The sequence below is a fragment of the Larimichthys crocea genome, chromosome XII (assembly GCF_000972845.2).
Source record: "Larimichthys crocea isolate SSNF chromosome XII, L_crocea_2.0, whole genome shotgun sequence".
Classification (NCBI taxonomy): Eukaryota; Metazoa; Chordata; class Actinopteri; family Sciaenidae; genus Larimichthys; species Larimichthys crocea.
In genome coordinates this window covers 17,104,320-17,124,133 of record NC_040022.1, presented here as the reverse complement: position 1 = coordinate 17,124,133, position 19,814 = coordinate 17,104,320, and the positions used below count along the sequence as shown (strand labels likewise).

General features: G+C 39.4%; 2 protein-coding genes across 2 annotated transcripts; both read right to left on the bottom strand.

Moving 5' to 3' along the window:
• Positions 1–1,262: 1,262 nt before the first annotated feature.
• ctxn1 (cortexin 1) lies at positions 1,263–6,142 on the bottom strand. The gene is made up of 2 exons (XM_019260031.2): positions 5,996–6,142; positions 1,263–3,641 (listed from the first exon to the last, which is right to left on the bottom strand). The coding sequence occupies exon 2, from the start codon at positions 2,935–2,937 to the stop codon at positions 2,662–2,664; it is 276 nt and encodes a 91-aa protein (XP_019115576.1). The 5' UTR covers positions 2,938–3,641; positions 5,996–6,142; the 3' UTR covers positions 1,263–2,661.
• A 3,683-nt stretch (positions 6,143–9,825) lies between these two features.
• LOC104920979 (mitochondrial import inner membrane translocase subunit TIM44) lies at positions 9,826–18,696 on the bottom strand. The gene is made up of 13 exons (XM_010733393.3): positions 18,578–18,696; positions 16,983–17,087; positions 16,497–16,661; positions 16,289–16,369; positions 15,322–15,471; positions 14,987–15,120; positions 14,778–14,863; positions 14,431–14,523; positions 14,171–14,295; positions 13,619–13,669; positions 13,355–13,444; positions 13,012–13,122; positions 9,826–12,652 (listed from the first exon to the last, which is right to left on the bottom strand). The coding sequence occupies exons 1-13, from the start codon at positions 18,605–18,607 to the stop codon at positions 12,533–12,535; spliced, it is 1,341 nt and encodes a 446-aa protein (XP_010731695.1). The 5' UTR covers positions 18,608–18,696; the 3' UTR covers positions 9,826–12,532.
• Positions 18,697–19,814: the final 1,118 nt, after the last annotated feature.

Genomic DNA, 19,814 nt, shown 5'->3' with positions numbered 1-19,814 from the left:
TGAGACATTTTACAGAAAACAACTCAGCCTAGATATTAGGATTCTTCCTCTGTGGACCATGAATGTCTCAACAATCCTTTCAAAGGTTGTCGAAATATTTCAGTGGCAACCTCCATGGCTGTGAAGTGAGTGTTAAAACTACAGTTCCTTGAACAGCCACTTGAGGCTGACTACAGAACAAGTCCATCTCCATAAGCACCCATGTTAAAATTTCCAACTTCACAGCAGAAATAAACATGTTTGGGGGGTGTTGGTTAGCTCAGTTGGCAGAGCATCCGCCCCATGTACAAAGGCTCAGTCCTTGCGGCAGCTTGATTGATGTTTTTCTTTTTCACATTAAAATACTCTGCAGTTTACTAATGTAAGATCGTACAAGAACAACTCTCAGATGGATGTACTGGACTGTAATGAACTCTACATACAGATTATTGTTGATCATTTATTCAGCATAATGACTTTTGAGTAATGGGTTTGTATGCACATATCCAATATGCATTATTATGTATTTCCTCATGGCGTGGAAGCACATCTGAGCACCGAGTGATCCCACAGTGGTCAGTGGACCTGCACTTGTAGTTCTTAAAGTATCCAGAGGAGGTCACAGCTAACCAGATGGCCTAGTTCCAGAGTACTGGCAAAGGAAATCTACCAGGAAAGAGTGGAAATGTGAGGAAATACCACAGCAAACCTAAAATAAATTGCATCCAGGAAATGCAGTTTAAAACTGTAAAACTACAACTGAAACTGCATTACTTGTCTTTAATATGCAAGTCCCATATCACTGTTACATAAGTCATTTAAAATATAACTATTGTTGAGTTACTTTTGCTGTTGTGATAGCTGATATGGATTTTTTCAAAAGTTTGCTTTCATGCGTGTTATGTCTTTCATATCCAAACAGGCAGATTGCTGTGATGAGGATCTAAGTCAGTGAGCGGAGGGATATATTTCATCTTGGGAAATGGTCGGTGATCTGACTCTGTGAGGGCCCATCTTCGTAAATTAACTGACTGTGTCTCTTTACGAGGCTCCGATTGATTATTCGATTGATTGCATTTGCTCTAAATCTTGCTGACATTGATTTTAGGGCAGCAGTGAGGAAAACCTTTGCTTAAGTACAAGTTTTTGTTTGTTTGTTTGTGTGTGTGTGTGTGTGTGTGTGTGTGTGCGTGTGTGTGTGCTGCAGGTCTGTAAAGTAATAAAACTTTCTAAAATCAAGACAAGACAAAAGGTTTTATTTCATTAAAAACTGAATGCCACTTCAAAAAAACATTAGGAAAATATTTACTTCTTACAAGCAAGAATCTACATCCAGGAAGTATATACAATAGTTTGGTATTAATAAACAGACTTTTGGTCACCATATAATATCAATACTAAACTTTATTTATAAAGAGCCTTTCATAGCCACATTTCCAAGGACTTTATGGTATAATAATAAGGGCAGAAACAATAATACAAAACAAGTGGCAGCAAAAGGAGCGGTAAGATTATCATTGATCATTAGTAAGAAATTGATTTGAACTTTTCTCATATTTCTACAGGCACTGTTGAACAAATTTGGCTGGTGCACTGGACGGGGCCTAAAGGCAAAAAGGATTAGGCGGAGGAACTTGGTGTACATGCATTTCATAATCATAACTTTATATGACACATATTAGGTCAGCGCTGTGACCCCCTGCACTGAGCCTCATAAGCCTCTTAAAGGGAGAGCGACATGAAACAGCACAACCCCAAATAAAATACGCTGTATTAACTGTTATGTATTATAAACTTTAGATTTCAGAGTGGCATAAGAATGAAATTTAGGACACAGTGAGTTTAAAAGAAAATAAATTGATGCAAATCACAGACAATTTAAGTGATTCCCTCAAATTATAGAGGCTTTGGTCAGTTTTTTATTTTATTTTTTTTTTTACCTGAGGATTATCTTAGAGGTGCTACAAATGCCTCACAATATCAAGCATTGCTCACATTACAAATAATTTTACAAAAAAGGTTTCCAGTTTCAGACAAACTATGACATCTACATTTTTGGTTCAGCTTGAACTGCAAAAAAGCTCAGTAACAAAAGCAGCAGAGGGAATGTCATTTTTAGATGTAACAGTAATTTAAAGTTGACTGTCTCATCTCTGAATTTGCACTAACAGCACGTATCAGTTCTGTCTAAATGACTTCCATGTCTGCCCTAAACTCATTTAATTTCTTTTTTATTCAATCAGGACCTCTCTTGCTGCAGCTCTGCTCTCTATTTATAATTCAGCTCTGGGATTTATAAAAACATTATAGAATTACAAAATGACATGATAAATGTAATGCTGCCATACTGTTCGTTATCCTCCTGCAGTGTTTGTCACTCTAAAAGCTACAGTGTAACATCATCCACACCATAAGTCTCTGATAATTCATGAAGTACTGTAAATGAAAATGGATGCAGGACTTCTGGTGTGTCCACTCCTTTTGTCTCTGCACTGCTGCATATACAGATACTGTTTAGAGGTTTTTATGCTGTTATCTTGACAGCTTGCATTATTCCAACCAAACAGCAAACACACTGTAACATACTGCTGCTTCAATCATCTTCAAAAACTTCAGAAACTTTGTAACACTAGAAGCTTTTAGCAGATCACACAACATCAGTCAAAAGTCTACTCCTCATCTTTACACCAAGGCATAATCAAACTGTCCTCTGTCCAGTCCCTCCTTATGGTCTGTCCATGATGATGCCGGCATGCTGCTGTAAGGATCTAACAAGATACGCACGCAGCGAACAACAAGAAAGAGCAGCAGCAGAACAAGGAGGCCGACGAAACACAGGGCTGTTCCCTGCTCGGGGTGTCCTGCTGTGGGCTCCAGCCCCGTCGGGCCTCTGGGAAACCCGGGCGGTGCAGAAGAGGAGAGATCATAGTCCACGACCCAATAGTTTGTGTCACTCATCTTTGAAATGAGGGAATGGTTTGAAGTTAGAAGACGTTTACCACGTGAGTTTTAATATGCAGTCAGATGCTATGAGGGAAGGCATGGATCTGCAGGGTCATCTTTGTTATTGAGGGTGATTTCTAAAGCCAGAGGGAGATCACATAGTGAAATCTGGTAGATGTCAACCGATTGAACTCAACCACAGTGTTTCCCACAATCCACAGGCCAAAGAAATTTTTCATGCAGAAATCAGCAGTGCAAATTAATAAGCCCTCTGGTGAGCAGAGCGGCAAGCCGAGGCATGTTCAGTGTGGTTTAATTAGATTTAACTGGCTGCTGCTGTTCATGTGTCTCACTTTCTCCCACATAGACTAGTGTGTTCTCGAGAGAAGCTAACAATGCAAATGCTGAGGTCACTACTTCAGATTTAAATCATCTTGCATGGCCCTCAGTTCATTTGTCAATATTTTAAGTGTCATCCAGTCGCAGCCCTGGAGGAGCATTTATTGTGATTACAAAGTGATGTATAAATCTCAGTCGAGTGGCCGAAGATGTTCCATAGATCAATCAAAGTGCTTGCAGACTGTTAATGATCCGCCTCGTAGTATTTCAGAGAACGTTTTTGTATTGAATCACTTGAATGGTTTGGCCGTGTTGCAGTTAGTTGTTTGTATCTTCATCCTTGGGAAGATCTTCATTTCGGGATTCACTCATCAAGATTCCTAAAAGAAGAAAAAAAACAAAGATGGAAGATGTAGTATCCAGCATGGAGAGGTGCTGATTGGAGTAAAAAGTCCAATTCATTCACAAAACACAGCTTTTACTTTTGTTTCAGGGCCCCAAGAGAGCTGTTGTCATTGTTCCCAAACCTAGCAGTCTCACTGTATAACAGTTATTACATACCCTGTCCAATCTTCTAATCTTTCTCATGTGAAAAATAACTGAGACAAGGCAGAACACTACCCCTTCCTGAACTCAGGTACAGCATAGTACAAGATAAATAAATCAGACACTGATGAGGGAAGAGAAAAATGTGGAGAAACCCTTGGAGAGTTGCTGCACTCTTGCACAGAAACACTCTCCGTAGCCTCTTTAATGGGCTGTGGAGTGGAGAGACATTTCCTGCTGTAGGTGCACTCCCAAGTCAGCAGATTCTATTCCAGGAGGCTTCATATCCCTCCTTACCACCCCGCTGATCCTTGCAAAGACACGTTGATAGCTCCCCTGCTCTCCGGATGATGGGACTGAGGGGCCAAGTGAACCTTTAATAGGAGACTTGAAGACATAATGAAAGAAACTGCCTGCCTCAGAATCAATTATCAAATGGCCTGTGGTTACATCAGGCTGGACAACTCGGGCAGCTGCATGTATAGACAGACGCTAAATGAAGAAGTCAATAGAGAGCCATGAAGTACACATGAAGTTTACACAACAGACAACAACACATTAGTCACTGTCAGTAAGTGCAAACCTCTTAGGACAAGGCCAATGCCAATGAAAGCTGGAGAATAGCAGCTGAACAATATGATGTTTGGTGTTTAATTACTTCCACCAATAATTATATTACATTTTCCATAAGAAAATGCATAACGCAGCTTTTCCTGCACAGACAACTTTTTTTTAATAGATTTTAGGAAGTGACTGATTTTTATCAGCTGCCAGAAAACATTAAATAAAATGATACAAGACTGGATTTAAAAGTTAACTGAGATTAAAATCATTTGAGTATCTGCCCAGTCAAAATATAGACTTACACAACACAAGCAAAATATTTGCTGGACACTGCAACTCTACTTGACAGTGTAATTTATGCTACATTGGCAGAATATACAACAAAGTTGTCTAGTTGTTAGGATTCACAAGCAAACTCAGCAGACATGTGGGCCCATTTAAGATGGAGGGTTTCAAACTGACTGTACGTTTTTAGGTTACTCTGAAACTCCAAATTACCAAATTACCCAAGGTCGAACTGATACATACAAATTCAACAGAGTCGAGGATGAGGATGGAAGCGCGGTCGCATTGAAAAGAAAAACAAATATAGCTTGAAAGAATATAAAAGAATGGCCAACATCAATTTTATGGCTCATAGATCCTCTTTGAGAGACCTGCTTTGGTTCCTAAGCAGCAGATAAATCACAGCGAGCTGCCTGACTACATCTGATTTACACAATGCACAATAAACAGACTTTTAACTGTCGTACAGCCCAGATTGGATGTAAAATGTGCACAAATGTAGCGGAATCACAGCTTTTCATTCAAAAGGATAAAAAGTAGAGTTATGAAAGCCTCAAGCAGCCATGCGGATGAATTCTGACGACAGAGCACATGCTGTGACATATGGCGTTCCTCGTGGCTGTAATACCTGTAATACCTCGCATTTCTACCTGTGGATTATGACAGCAGCTTTGAAAATGTCAAGGACTTCTCCAAATAAAAAGGGTGAAATTATGTTGTCTAAAATAAACCCTGAATAGTAGAACTGTCAGGCTAAACCAAGCCTCTGTCGTCTAACTTTTCTGATTTTATGGCATCTAAAATTTTAATTTTTTTTTCCATCACACTATTATCTCAATTTTTTTTGTATCCCTGCTGGTGGTGATCTCTGATTATATCACCATCTTTCTGTAGATTGATGTTTATTCTTCGGGTAAAAAGCAATAAAACTTCTTGATCACAGAAATGAGTGGAAGATTTAAAGACACGCATGATAAACTTTTGTCTCAAAGAAAGCAGAGCAGGTGATTTCATTCATTTATCTTCTATTTAACTACAACTGTACTATAAATACAGGACACAATGTGAACATTATAACGTGAATCTGTCTTTATATTGTGCCCTGACACCATGAGTACAGTTTAAAATGCTGGTGTCTTTATCAATATGTGAAAGAAAGCACAATCACATGAAACTTTTTAACTTTCTTTTAAAAAACAATAGCACCATTTGTACGCACCAAGTTGCAGCCTGCACACAGCACACACAGAAACTTATAAAGGAGCGATTCATAAAGTAACCCGAGTTCATGCACGACATGACATTCACAGCTCCGGATGATCAGATTAGGGAAACTTACTTTGTAGCACACGTGAAGACTCGGTGTGATGATGATGATGATGATGATGATGATCCTGCAGCAGCTGCAGCAGATGTTCAGCACCGCAGACAGCTCCGGGCTCGCCTCAGGTCTGAACTCTGTCGCGTCCTGCAGCACCTCCTTTGTCAGGAGCTTTAAGTCCACTCAGTTTGAGGGATCCGCCCCCCCTCCCCACCTCCCCCCCCTCCCCTCTCTGTCCACTTATGACTCTCCCTGTATGGGCTGCACACATAATCTTTTTCGTTTGGATGAGTAAAGCGCCGAAAGCCATGTGTAGCTTTTGCATTATGTAAGAGGACTGCGTGGGGGCATGGGCACGGAGGGGCCCTCTTGTAGCCAATGCAGCCAATATGGCACATACATGAGTTTTTTATTGTCGTTTACTCCAAAAATATAAAGTGAGTTCTTAAAGTTAAATGACTTATGGAGGGAAATAAACAAAAAAGTGTTTTTTTAAAATAAATAAATAGTTATGATAGATAAGGTAAGACAAGACAAGATAAGAAGCCCCCACAGTCTCTCGCAGGAGGTGAGAGGAGTTGTTCATGATGGATGTCAGCTTTGCTATCATCCTCCTCTCCCCCACTTCCTCTGTGGAGTCATAATCATTGTTACTGATTGATAAAAGTTGTGGTGTGGGGATTATCCACTGTTTTTGCAGTGGGGCACTGCAATATACTAAGATATTGAAAGATAAATGTGTGTGTTAAGGCCTCCTCTACATTATAGAGGAATGTGTGTCCATACATAAATGAATGGTCTGTTTTTCTTTATTTATTATTTATTATTTTCCTAAATTGTGTTTGTGTGTGTGTGTGTGTGTGTGTGTGTGTGTGTGTGTGTGTGTGAATATGGTGTTGAATTGTTTTGATAAGATATAGAAATATTTTCAATATTATCAATCAAACCATTGCTTAATTACGGCTTATCTATATATGAATATTTTGGTCTATATGCTTAATTACGGCTTATCTATATATGAATATTTTGGTCTATAATTTAATGAACTACTCCTAAATTTCATTGAAAGAATTATGTAAATAGGAGTAACAATAGGGTTGTAAATAAAGACAACCTTCTGAGATTGTGATTTTTAATTGAAAAGAGTTCACAGCCTTTTTGGTGTCTTTGAGTGGAGAGGACTGACTCATGATCCCAGGTTTGCTGTTCTGCATGCAGTTTGTGGACGGTTTATCAAACACACAGTAATTAAGGAATAACAACCAAATTAACAGAGCAGAAACGCAGCCCATCCACAAATCAGTGCTCACTATCAGATATTAATGCAGGTAACACTTTTAATTTCAGTTTATTTTGATTTCCCTAAACAGGAGGCTCCAGAAGTAGCCTCCTTTTCGCCCTTTTTCTAATCTGCACTTACCAAACAAATAATATTGATTTTGTTTTATTTTATTTTTTTAAAGTTGGTCCAGTTTCTCAGAGTTAATGACTTAATTAAGTTTGCCCAATCCTATAGAGTGCATATGTTTAGAGAAAGACTTGTGACTTAATCTTATGTCTGACTGCATTGCAAATTTTGCCGAACTGCAATAAAATGAATGATCAAGATGTAGAACAAAACAAGTGCAGTAAGCCTGTGGCTAAGCTCCAGACGCTCACTGTGAGAAGTAATTAATTGACACAATTAAAACTGTACAGACACTGGGACAGATTGCCATCCGCACATCCACATCTCCCCTGCCTGAGGCTGCATGGGATCTCCCTGTAGGTTTAATTAATAATCAGTGGATTGTAACACTGTCCTGACGGGGCTCATAATCAGATCACACCGAGCAGTGTTCCAGCAGGCCGCCCACTGGGGTCATAATTGATAAGAGTCTCCAACCTGCAAGGTTATGAAATTCAGCATTTCCGTAATCCCTATTGTTACAGATGGTACACCGGGAGGTCATCAGATGTACTGTGATGTATTGTGTCACTACAGGATATCTGGACACAGTGACAGCAGATGAGTCTGGGCAGTGAAACTAAAACCTGAGCCACATGAAGACTTTCTTATGGGGCACTTCAGCCTTTTTTCCCCTGAGTCTGTCCTTTTAGCCAGCTCTTCCTTTAAAACATATCTAACTTCCTTCATGGGGATTAGCAGACTCTTAACTTAAAGGGACCAAACCCTAAACTTCACATTTGTTAACAAGAAATCTACCAAGATAGCACTACACATGGTCGCCTTGATACTGCTCCCTCTTGTACTTTTTGTGTTTTTGTTCTTTCTGTTGTGTTTTCCGCTCTCCCTCTCTCGTCACATACACCAGAGAGTAACTCATAAACATTGGACCATCCACATTTAGAACTTTGTCGCCGGAGGTTCTCAAGTGCAACTTGTTGGAGGAACAGCAGCTTTCCTTGGACCTCGCCTTTGTAGTCCAAACGTAAACATGGTCAGTGCAGTTCTGTGGGTCCACAACTTGGGAATAAGTGATGCTTGGCAGGCTCTGCTCAGGATGGGATGTCCCAGAAATATTCCACTGTTTTCACTGGTGGTCCACTGGTTCCACTTACAGTTTATGAACATTCTAAATTATCACCAAGTGCTTCCTCACATTGTCAGTATGAAACAAGATAGAGTGAAAGAAATCACTGCGTTGGTAGCAAGTAAGGTGAAACATGTAGCTGGAACAAGCAGCTGGTTAGTTCAGCATAGAAACTGGAATTAGGAAGAGAAAACTAGGCTCTATCCAAAGGTAAATAAAAATGTTGAACAGCACTGTGAGCTTATATCTCATTTGGTTAAAAGACAAAGACCCACGTGTAAAAACAAGAAGTTGTGGTTTGAATGTGTTGGACTATTTAACGGCCAGGTGCAGTGACTTCCTGGAGTCTCTGCTATTTGCCTGGCATTCTCACCATGATGAATAATAACTTTTTATGAATACCTAAAATCAACAACAAATATAGGTGTTCCAGTACTTCGAGCCACTGTCGGTGGCAAATCAGGTGACTCAGTGTTGTTTGATTTTCTGGGTAAATGACAAACTGTTTAATAAAAGTATGTTGCTTCCCATCAAACAAAACGGTATCACACCGAATCAACCACAAAGGTAAATGTATCAAAATAAGCAATATGAGTTTTATGACATTTATGTAAAAATCTGCTTACATAATGGTCTGCTGTTGTTGCACACGCTACCCTGAAAGCCTTGTTATTATGTAGGCTCCAGCACAGCTTGGTGTGTCACAAAGAACATACTGTGATAACTAAGTAAGTAGATAAAGGAAAGCACTGTACTGCCTCCGGGGCCTCCTTCCAGATTGTTGTGTTGGTGCATCCAACCCAAATGAATTCAGATTCGATAAGAGTGCTCATTTTTCAGGGAACAAAATGTCGACTTATTCCAGGATTCTTTTATTATATCCTGGGATTTAAATGCTTTTACTTGTGCTGCACATTGAACGAAACTAAAATGCATGTGAAAATGTGGCAAGGATTCACATTTATATGTTCACAATTTAGCTTCAAGGGCTTGTGTTTGTTTACACATCAACTCTCAGTACGTTTCAGTCGCAGTCAAGAGAAGCGAGTAGACTTAGGAGGTTGTAGTAGGAGGTTAGTTAGTATAAGGACGCCCCCAGTCATTCATCACAACCGACAGTTGTGGAATGAGGTCCTCTATATATCGGCCCCGTGTGTGAATCTACAGGCATGCGTTATTTAAAGCCTGATCTATCATCCCTATACTAGCAAATCCATAGGTTTATCAACCAGTGTCAATGGGCAGATCTATGGACATCTATCAAAGCATGTCAGTTTTGAAATGAGAAAACAAAGGACACACACACACACAAAACAACGTGCAGAGTTTAATTTTCTCTTGCGAGTGCAAACACACACAGTACATACAAAGCTGCTGACCCTAAGAAAGCTTGGACGAAGCAAATCATAATACAGCACGCTTTATTCTGCAGACAGACATGTTACTGGATAAAAATAGAACTCATGAATAAATATTTCTTTGGTCAACTCAAAGATGAAATAATGAACATAAAGGATGGGTGCAAGGCATAAATCATACACACTATATAAAATGTAAAATGTATCATAATGATAGTAAAACGTGGTAATAATTTGCCAACAGTCATTTTTAAACCATATTATTACCAAGACATTGTTGACACTATATTTTTTTAGACAGTTGGGTTATTGAAGAATATTTATTTTGATCAAATATAAAAAATGTTCATACATTAACAGATTTGATCTGGTAAAACAAATCCTTACGCAGTTTGACAGTTGGATCATATTTGTGACTTTGTTTAATATACACAATAACACACCAAGGCTAAAAATGTTAAGTAATCCGTTGAGCCAGACAAGTAGCTTTGCTAGAGAAAAAGTGATATAGTCTTTAAATCAAAATGATTTATCTTAATATTTATGATGAGGAACAATTTTTAATGTGCTATGAGGACATTTGGCTCATAGTGGCACTAGAGGAAAGCTCAGCCAACATGGAAAGGGTTTGTTGATACATTTAGTGCAATCTTTTAGTAAAATGTTGATATTGCCCGGCGATCAAACCCCAACAGAGATGAAAGGTAAGACTTCATTTTTCATTTATTGTCTGGGGCCCAAAAATATCTATAGCATATTTCATGACAATCTGACCAATACCATTCAGATATTTTGCTGTGGACAAGCTGGAAGCAGGGAAAAGCTAAAAGCATTTGTTAATCAATGAGTCCGCCCGTCGACTGTTTGAGTTTCCTAATTGTATTTCACATTTATGCTGAGGGTTGCTTTAATTAGTGAGTTTTATTTTTCACCCTCGGGAGTGACAAAAACGAAGCAAAGAGGATTCTGAAAAACTGAAAACTGTTTCTAACCATGTGATGGATATTGTATTATCAACACCCACCTGGGGACTCGTGACAAAAAGATGTTATTTGAGCATGGTGTGACCATCAGGGATAGTCATGAACTCTAGTTATTAACAAACCACCTCAGATCACATGCACTGGCCATGAATAACAACTTTGATACGTACAAAACATGTTAAGATTCTCACTGTATAATCTGGGCATTGAAGAAATCCATCAGGAGCTTCTCTTCATAAGTTTGGACGTTTCTTACGGTACAATCATAACGTGTTCAATGTTAGGTGACGTGAGTAGAAACCCACACACACACACACACAGAATAAATGTTAAATATAGTTAACACAACAGACCAGTCATGATTCGTTCCAGGTTTTCATCTGCAGCACTAAACCCTTGAAAAGCCACATTCATAAAAGTAAACAGGACGCGGTAGTAGGCCTACAGCTGAACAACGTGCAACATGAGATGGCAAATTATCCCCAAACAATAAAGCTGCCATGATGACATATTTAAATGTGGTCCCACCCAAGCTTACAAAGAAGCAGTACTCGACATTGAATATATTTACAAATAGCTGTAGATACCATACTTCTCTTCTTATTAAGGGTGTACAGTACACAATGCAACATGAGAAAACATGCACTTACTGCAAATACAAACAGAGGGATGTGTTCTAAGGTTGTAGTGCATTGGGCGCTCTGGCCTACGGCACATATGACAGCGTGGACCCTGATCACGTAGAACATATGGTACACACTTCATGTTACTTGTTGTAGAAGTATTTAAGTTTACGTTTCCTCATATGAGAACCAGCAGGAACCACCACAGCTGAATTTTGTTTCAAGTCTCCCAGTCCGAGGTAATCCTGATGACATTATCAGGGTTATTTAATAAAATTGAAGAAAGCTCCCTCCAGAGCCACAGACGACATTATGCAGCTGTTTTCTCAAGCCGAGTAGACTCAAAATGACAAGTAAACTCATCTACATGTATACAATTGGCTGAGGGCTTCCTTAACTTTAAGTATAGGACCTGCTTTGATTGACAACGCCTCTCATGCTGTCCTACTCAGCTATGTTGGTTGCTGCAACGAGGTGCAATTTTTATTTCCTGTTTACAGTATTTGACGAACAGTGGTGACAGCTCGAGGTCAACAGTTAAAGTCACGTGTGTAACGTCCACCAATCTTCTCGGATGAAGCCATCAGGTTGGTATTGATAGACTGTACCACTGCATGAATACAATGAGGCGAATGGCACAGGCTCTTCTTCAAGCCGGTCGGTGAAAGAGTCCATTCATAAATTAATGTAAATGTTCTATATTCACACTCCACCTGGAAACCAAAACACTGAACTTACCAGTGACCGAACACACAAATTGGCAGATGTATATATCATAGAAGTTTATCTCTATCTTCATGAATATATCTGCACCTTAGAGTAGATGAATATATACATGTGCACATGAATCCTCTGGGTAGCGATCGGAAATGTGAGTGTGCAAAAATAGTCTCTGGCATAACACAGCAGCATGGGCGCACTCAGATGTTAATGTATGTGTGAGTCTGTAGGTGCAGGTCTTCCAGGCACATCCTTGTATCTTCTGCTCTTCTTCATAGTTTGTGTCCCATATCAACCTTTTCACCTGCGTCCCCCCCTCCTCATCTTCCTCCTCCTCCTAGAGGACCTGCTCAGTGCTGGAGGCGGAGATGTCCAGGAGTCTCCAGGCTGCGTTGGGGTTCAGCTCCTCTTGGTCACGACACAATGCCCAAACATACATCATCCTCATCACTTTCCCCTGTTGAGGAAAGGAGAGGAGCAAAGGGTCAGTCCCGGAGAGACAGTATGGAGAGGGTGGAGGGCCCTTCTACACTTCTTCAAACTTCCGAACTAGAGCGGTGAACAGCCATGACTCAATTATGATTTGGCCTGGGATGCATGAGGCAACTACATGTTAACAATGATAATACATTTATCAGTGTCAGCAGGTTAAATCCTAGTGCATTTTGTAAAACAAGCCAGAGACCCACTGCTACATCAAACCTGTGAAAGTGCTGATCCAATTTTATCCATGTCAGTTGTTTACTTCCTTGAAATGATTATGAAATGATTATATCAGATTCACTATGCTGGTGCAGTAATTATGAGTTTACTAACCGGATCCCCTTCCACAATGTCTCCTTTGGGGCTGCGGATCACCATGACGACCTGAGCCTGGAAGGTGATGATCAGCACTGGGCCCTGGTCCATCATCTTACCCATCGCCAGCTACAATGAACAAACAAATGAAATGAGAATAGCACACTTTGTTGATATGGTTATTGTCATTTAAATGATATATTATGCGTGCTTTTGTGCATGTACATTATGTGAATGTTTGTCAAGAGGTAAAGGCAGAAAACTGGAGAAACCATAGCAAATATTACTTTGGAAATTTGCAAACACAGTAGAATATAACACGTTGTGTGTGTTGGCTCGTGTACACAGGTGAAACACTTACATCTATGTTATCAATGTCAAGGATTTTGGACTGGAAGAGCAGCCCCAATGCTCTGGCCTGCTGGATTGGGTGAGCCAGCTGACTGTACGTCTGAGGACAGATACAAGAAAACACATTTGACATGAAAATTATGAGAAGTGCAGTGGACAGACAAAGTCATTCTTTGTGAAGGTTTTGATTTCTGAAAGGGTGACTATGAATATGTTCACCTTGGTGCATTTATTTTGAGCTGATTAACTATGTAGGCAGCAACACTAAACTTACAGCTTCATAGCACCAGTCTTTTAACACTTCCAGCTCTCCACGGATCATAGCCTGCAGAAAGAACAGTGACACAGTTAGTGAAGATTACTTATAACAGAGGGAAGGAATATGCAGCAAATACAAATACAATGTTACCTTAGGCATAGGTTTAAAAAAACTATATGTTAATGTCTTGTTAACATCCTCATTTCTTGAAACCACTATGTGTGCCATTCTTTTTCCGTATATCGATATTTGTTGTATCCGTGTAGGACCTTCCTGCCTTCAATAATTTGAATAATTTCAATAATTTGAATACTGCCTTTTGCTCTCGGCTTGCTTTGAAAACTGACAACTTCAGCCTTACTTTTAATTCTAACAGGAGATGTCACAAATCTGTTTATTGAACCTGATCTAAGCTGGAGTAAAGATTCACATTTAATGAAGCGAGACCTTCATTAATTAGTATTCACCCAGCCTCCTTAGTGAAATATCCTCAGGTATTGAGCAAAGAGAAGAATGTAAATGAAGCAGCCAGAGAGAGAGAAAGAGTGGAAGACAAGTCTGTTTTACCTCCAGTATGTTAGGAATGATGTCTTTCTCACACTGTTTGAGAAAAGAGTCTTTGTCAAAGGTGGGGTCTGCCTTCACGATCTCCGTCAGCACCTCAGACATTTCTGTCTTAGAGAAAAGACCACCTGGAAAAAAAACAGAGGGCAGAAAAATCAACAGCAGAAACACATTTATCTATGAAATAAACTCACAACATGAAGTGTGTCTTTTATTGTCTGCCACCCAATGAGGCGACAGTACCAGCTATGGTGGAGCTTTACCTAGGAAGTCAGTGACTTTGTCAGTCATAGCTCTGGACGCTCTAATGAGGGCATTGTCACTTTCATCGTACTTCATCTTCATCTCAAAGAACCCTGTTGGAAACAATAGAAGACAAACTTTTTTTGACAAAAAGTACAACAGTCGATAAAAACCTGCAGCAGTGAGGGCACGTGGGCCTCTCTCAAGAATAACTGAACTGTATTAGTTTATCATGCAAGCCACTGTAAAGAATCTGCTGCCACCTGCTGCCTTTAAAAGGAATGACACAGGTTCATACTGTACGTGATGTATTATTTAACACTAATTCCACAGTGTCTAAGCTAATGAATCCAAAGGATTGTCTTACTGTTAAAAACTACGTTATTGTCCTTGAAGTCCTTCCACTGCTGGAACCACTTTGAATCCTTGTGGAGAACGACACCCATATCCTCTCTGCATCACAAAACACAAGAAAACCACTTCTCATCAGAGATGTGCAGGAACACGCACTTTTCAAAAGAAGATATGTCTTTACAAAACAGGGAGAAACAGGTTGCAGTTTGCGGAGTTACTCACTCGTTGGCTTCGAACACTCTGGAGTCGCTGTCGGCTCCTTTGGAGGAGAAATCACTTCTCTTCCTCAGCTGTGATGGCGCTCTATAAGGGCCGGCATCACCCACATCTATCTCCTTCTTCATGGTCTCCACACTCTACATAGATGACACAATTTTATTATAACTGGGGTGTAACAGAACATGTATTTGTGCCAAAACACTCAGTACAGGAGGTCGGTAGCTGGTGCTAACAACAATGTAAAGATGAAGACGATATTATGGGATGTTCCTCCAGAGATGCTGTCATTTTGAGGATGAAAACCTTGGAAACTTATTTAGATATTATGTTTCCTCTACCTGTGAGATGGCTCTGAATGCGCCAGTTTTGCCCAGTTTTTCTCCTCCTTTGGACACAGACTCAGCAGAGTGCATGGCTGTCTTTGCTGCCTCCTCCACACCTTCCCTGATCTTCTTCCCAATCTCAGTACGACTCACCTCCTCAAGACCCTATGGAACACCAACGCATACACAGACACGTAAAGACAGCAGCATATAGTCAGTTAATGCAGTTAAATGTACTTTTACAGGATCTCCAGACTTAATTTTATTTTCACATTTGAGGTCATGTGTTTTTTGACATTCTATGCTGTAATATCAAACATTCGACCGTATAGTAAAGAGATATCGAGGGAATATAAGCGGCTTATTAGTTAATATGATGACTTCAGTATTATGAGAAAATGTTCTATTCTAGCATGCCACATATGGGGATACACAGGGTCAGGCATATGTCTTGAGGTCATTGTAGGGATAGAGTTAAATATTATGGGGACACTGACTTCTTCTTCTTGAGACACAGAGCAGCTGTATGTTTGCGTTTAGGAAAGTAGGCACCATTATGATCATTACTATGGTAACTGAGGTCAGAGGGTAGGACTGTCTCACTCCCAAGACACAACAGATAGGTACATAACCTAGAAGCCTCTACAGTGTCAGATAACAATGCTGGACCGCTAAAGGTGAACATATTTACATGTTTGTAGAGCAACTAGTAAATACCTTACACTGTAGATGCATTAGTAATTGAGGGAACATGAATCCTTGTTTCTCTTTGGGCAAGCTTCAATAAACCTTTTCGGCATAAGACATCTTGGACTCCTTTCTCTCCACTGACTGAACTGACCATGAATGAATAGAAGTATGACATGTCTATATGTACTGATAATTGAGTCAGTATGTTCAGACAGTTTTCATGAGGCCAATCTGTGCACACAGTGTAGAAGTAGACCGTTTTATTGGCAAACAAGAAGTGCTGATACTGTACCTCCTTGACGGTGTCTGACAGAGAGCCAAAGGTCTTCTTAAATACCTCCGAAGTCTTCACTGTCTCAGCTTCTATAGATTTCTAATGAAAGAAATAATAATGGTGTAAAGCAAATGCAGGTTGATCCAGATAATTTTTCACTCAAATACACAAAGAGACACTTTCTAGCATAAAATCACAGAGGCTACAAACCAAATAATGTTCTTACATATTTCCTGCGGGCTTGTTGGAGAGCGTCAGACTCCTCAAGCCTCTTGGCTTCTTCTCTGAACTTCTTTATGTTGTCTTTCATCTCCTGATTCTTACTGAATTCCTGACGCAGGTTATCCACAAATTCTCCCAGGAAACCTTTACGTCCCGAGGCATATCGCACCTAATGAGGCAAACAGAAAGTAGGACTTCAGTTAGACAGGACAGACGCATAGATAGAGTGAACAGATTCACATATTTCCACTGGGAAGTCTTTATCTGTGACATTCAGAGATACAATAAACCAGAGTCCACGTACTATTTAGTAAGAACGAAGGAAATTTCTAAAAATGGGGCAATGCAATCAGATAAGTAAAACCATCTTTAACCTTCCTAACTTAAATTAACGCATTAAAGTTACACAAACAACTGACTTTTCTTTGATGTAACTGACAATGAGTATGTGTATTATTTAAAGGTGAATGGTGAGCTTGTCAGTGTGTACCTGCACAGCTGCAGCTGGGCTCCCATGTATCCTGTAGGCATCTCCTCTCCACACCGAAGAGACCAAAGGCCGAGAGCAGAGGGCCAAGGCACGTCTGCCAACCAGCTAGAATAGAGAGAGCGGGAGAGAGAGAGATAGAGGGAGAAATGGTCAGTAACAAACATCAATTGTGCCAACACTGCAGTGGATAGAGGAGTGACAGGTGGTTAATGGGATATTAATGAGTCGTGCCAACAAAATAACGAGAAAGGATTTAAAATAGGAAAATGCAGGCAAAACAGGAGTCATGTTGACGTGATGCTACTTGTAAAAACTCCATTTACCAAATGTTTTGGGTGTTTGCAGGGCATAGTTTGCATCTAGGTAAAGTTAGTAACATTAGAGGGATTAACACCATTCTTTCAAAAGACGATCCCTGACTATGAGTCGTGATAGTTACGTTTGAGAGCGCTGTCTAACACGTTGGTAAGTATTCAGCTGGGTTGACCATCAAACCATTCAGTGACCCCGCTATTCCTGATTCACGCCCTGTGGATACGGACATTTTCATCCAGCAATCCTTCCCTCTAAGGGGACAAGAGAAACTAATACATGCAAGAAAAACGGCCACCCATGACATAACAGAGCTACCGGATCTGTAACATTCACTTTAGTCAAACTTAGTAAAACACAGGCACCTGAGCAGCACTGAAGCTCCAATCATCTTATTCAATATTGATTAAAAAAAAACAACAATTTAAATGATAGGATGCTTTGTTATTTCAGGCACTATAAATCTGTATTTGCATCTTATTATATATATATTCATGTGTTCCTTTATTTTATTGTCTGTCCTTACCTCTATGGGTAGTAGATTTATTATTAAGTGATGACATTTATGTGGCTATGGTGCTGCTACACTGTGACCCATGTAGAAATCTGACCTGTATTGTCACTGCTGAAGTATATAGCACTGACTGCTAAAACAGTATAAAGCACTAATATCTAACCAGATGATATTTAGTCCTTTTCAAATACAAACATTTATAATATTTACCATGTACAATGCTAAACTTTAGGGTCATTAATATGGCAAAAGGTGACTTCAATGTTGAAAATCAGACACCTTATCTAAACACTATGGACACCATTTTTTTGGTATGAAAATAACATTAGCACTGAGTCACAGTATGTGCTGTGACACCGGTATTATATAACACCTGTGTATGTATCACACGTTATTATATCTGCTGGTTTTATGACAAGCAGTCAGTGACATGACGTTACGTGACGGTGTCTGCAGGCTCGCTTTCTAACCAGAGGTCACTGGTTTTAAGCCCGCTCACACACACATCTCTAAACCTACAAACCTAAAACTAAACGTTCTTTTTATCCGTTGCTATGTCAACGAGAACATGCCGTCCATCTGACGCAACAAGGCCTTTCCTAACCGACACCTCGCTCTCTAAGCTGAACAAAAAACACCCTATGAAACCTCCTCCACATGACTAGAGGCGAAGAGATAATTAACAAAGCCCGTGTGTGACTCTTCCCTTCATCAAAATATCTCGTGGACTCTTAGGAGCTGCGGTAAAGGACATGTATGATCGTCTAACCTCGTAGCACCGACACACGGAGGCTGCCATCTTGATCTTGAAATGCGCGGAGACGCACGTGCATCCTTGGTGCAGCAGCTGACCTTCCGCTGGACCAATAGGAGCAGAGCTGGTGGGGTTGTGGGCGGGGCCAGCTGTCAGCAGGTCAGCGTTATGACTTAGATTTATTCTGTAAGTGACACTAAACTGTCTCACTCAATAAGATGTTAATATTTTAATTCAGGATATTGCATCCGGGTTTAATATGAATGTATAGTTTTAAGTCAGAAAATATATCACAAGGATTCACTACTGGTGCATATGGAGTCCTTTACTTACAAGACCTTATTATACCTTCTCTTATACATTGAAGTTAACTCTAATTGTGGATATGTAATATGAAAAAAAGACCATTGTGACCTTGCTCGTCCAAGTAAGTTATTAAAGTAACTGCAACCAACAGAGAAATCTAAATGTGACACCCAGGTGTGTGCGGGGACTCTTTACAAATGCACAGTTTGAGAACTTGACTTGCAATATCATTTAAAAAATGTTATTAACATATGTTATCGTCTGTTTTAGTTTGTCATTTGTCTCTAAAGTCTTCATTTTATTAAGATGATTGCAATCTAGTGTGGCCTGTCTGAGAGGATTGCTTGATTGATTGCTTTTTACTTATATGCAAACCGCCTGATTTTCATCCAAGATCTTCAGAGGTTTCCACTTTCTTTCTTTTTTTCAAACAGCCTTTCCTTTTTGTCATCTTAAAACACATTCATAATTGATGGGAAAACCTTTATTTATATGCCATTTTAAGGGAATTTATACAGAATAAAGAAATACTTTAAATGACACTGTCATAGTTAATGGCAAAACCATTAGTTTATATGGCATTCATATAGTATTTCTATAAGAAAGTCAATTGTATGATTTTTTAATTTATACTGTAAAATATAGAATAAAAAATCAGCCTTAACCATAAAATCAACAGTGGTAATATCCTTTTATTGTAATATTAGAAAAAGTTATACCGTATTTATTACGGTAAAATTCTGGCTGTCAGTTTTTTACTGAAAAAAAAAATACTTAGGCAGGCTAAAAAAACCCACTACATTTTATAACAACAAATACATTACAAAAAATAACATGAAAGAAAAAACAAAAAGACCTAAAGACATAAAATATAAATATATCAAACAATGACATAAAAAACAAATTCTCTTAGAACTAGTTTTAACTAGTGTATCTATGATATAAA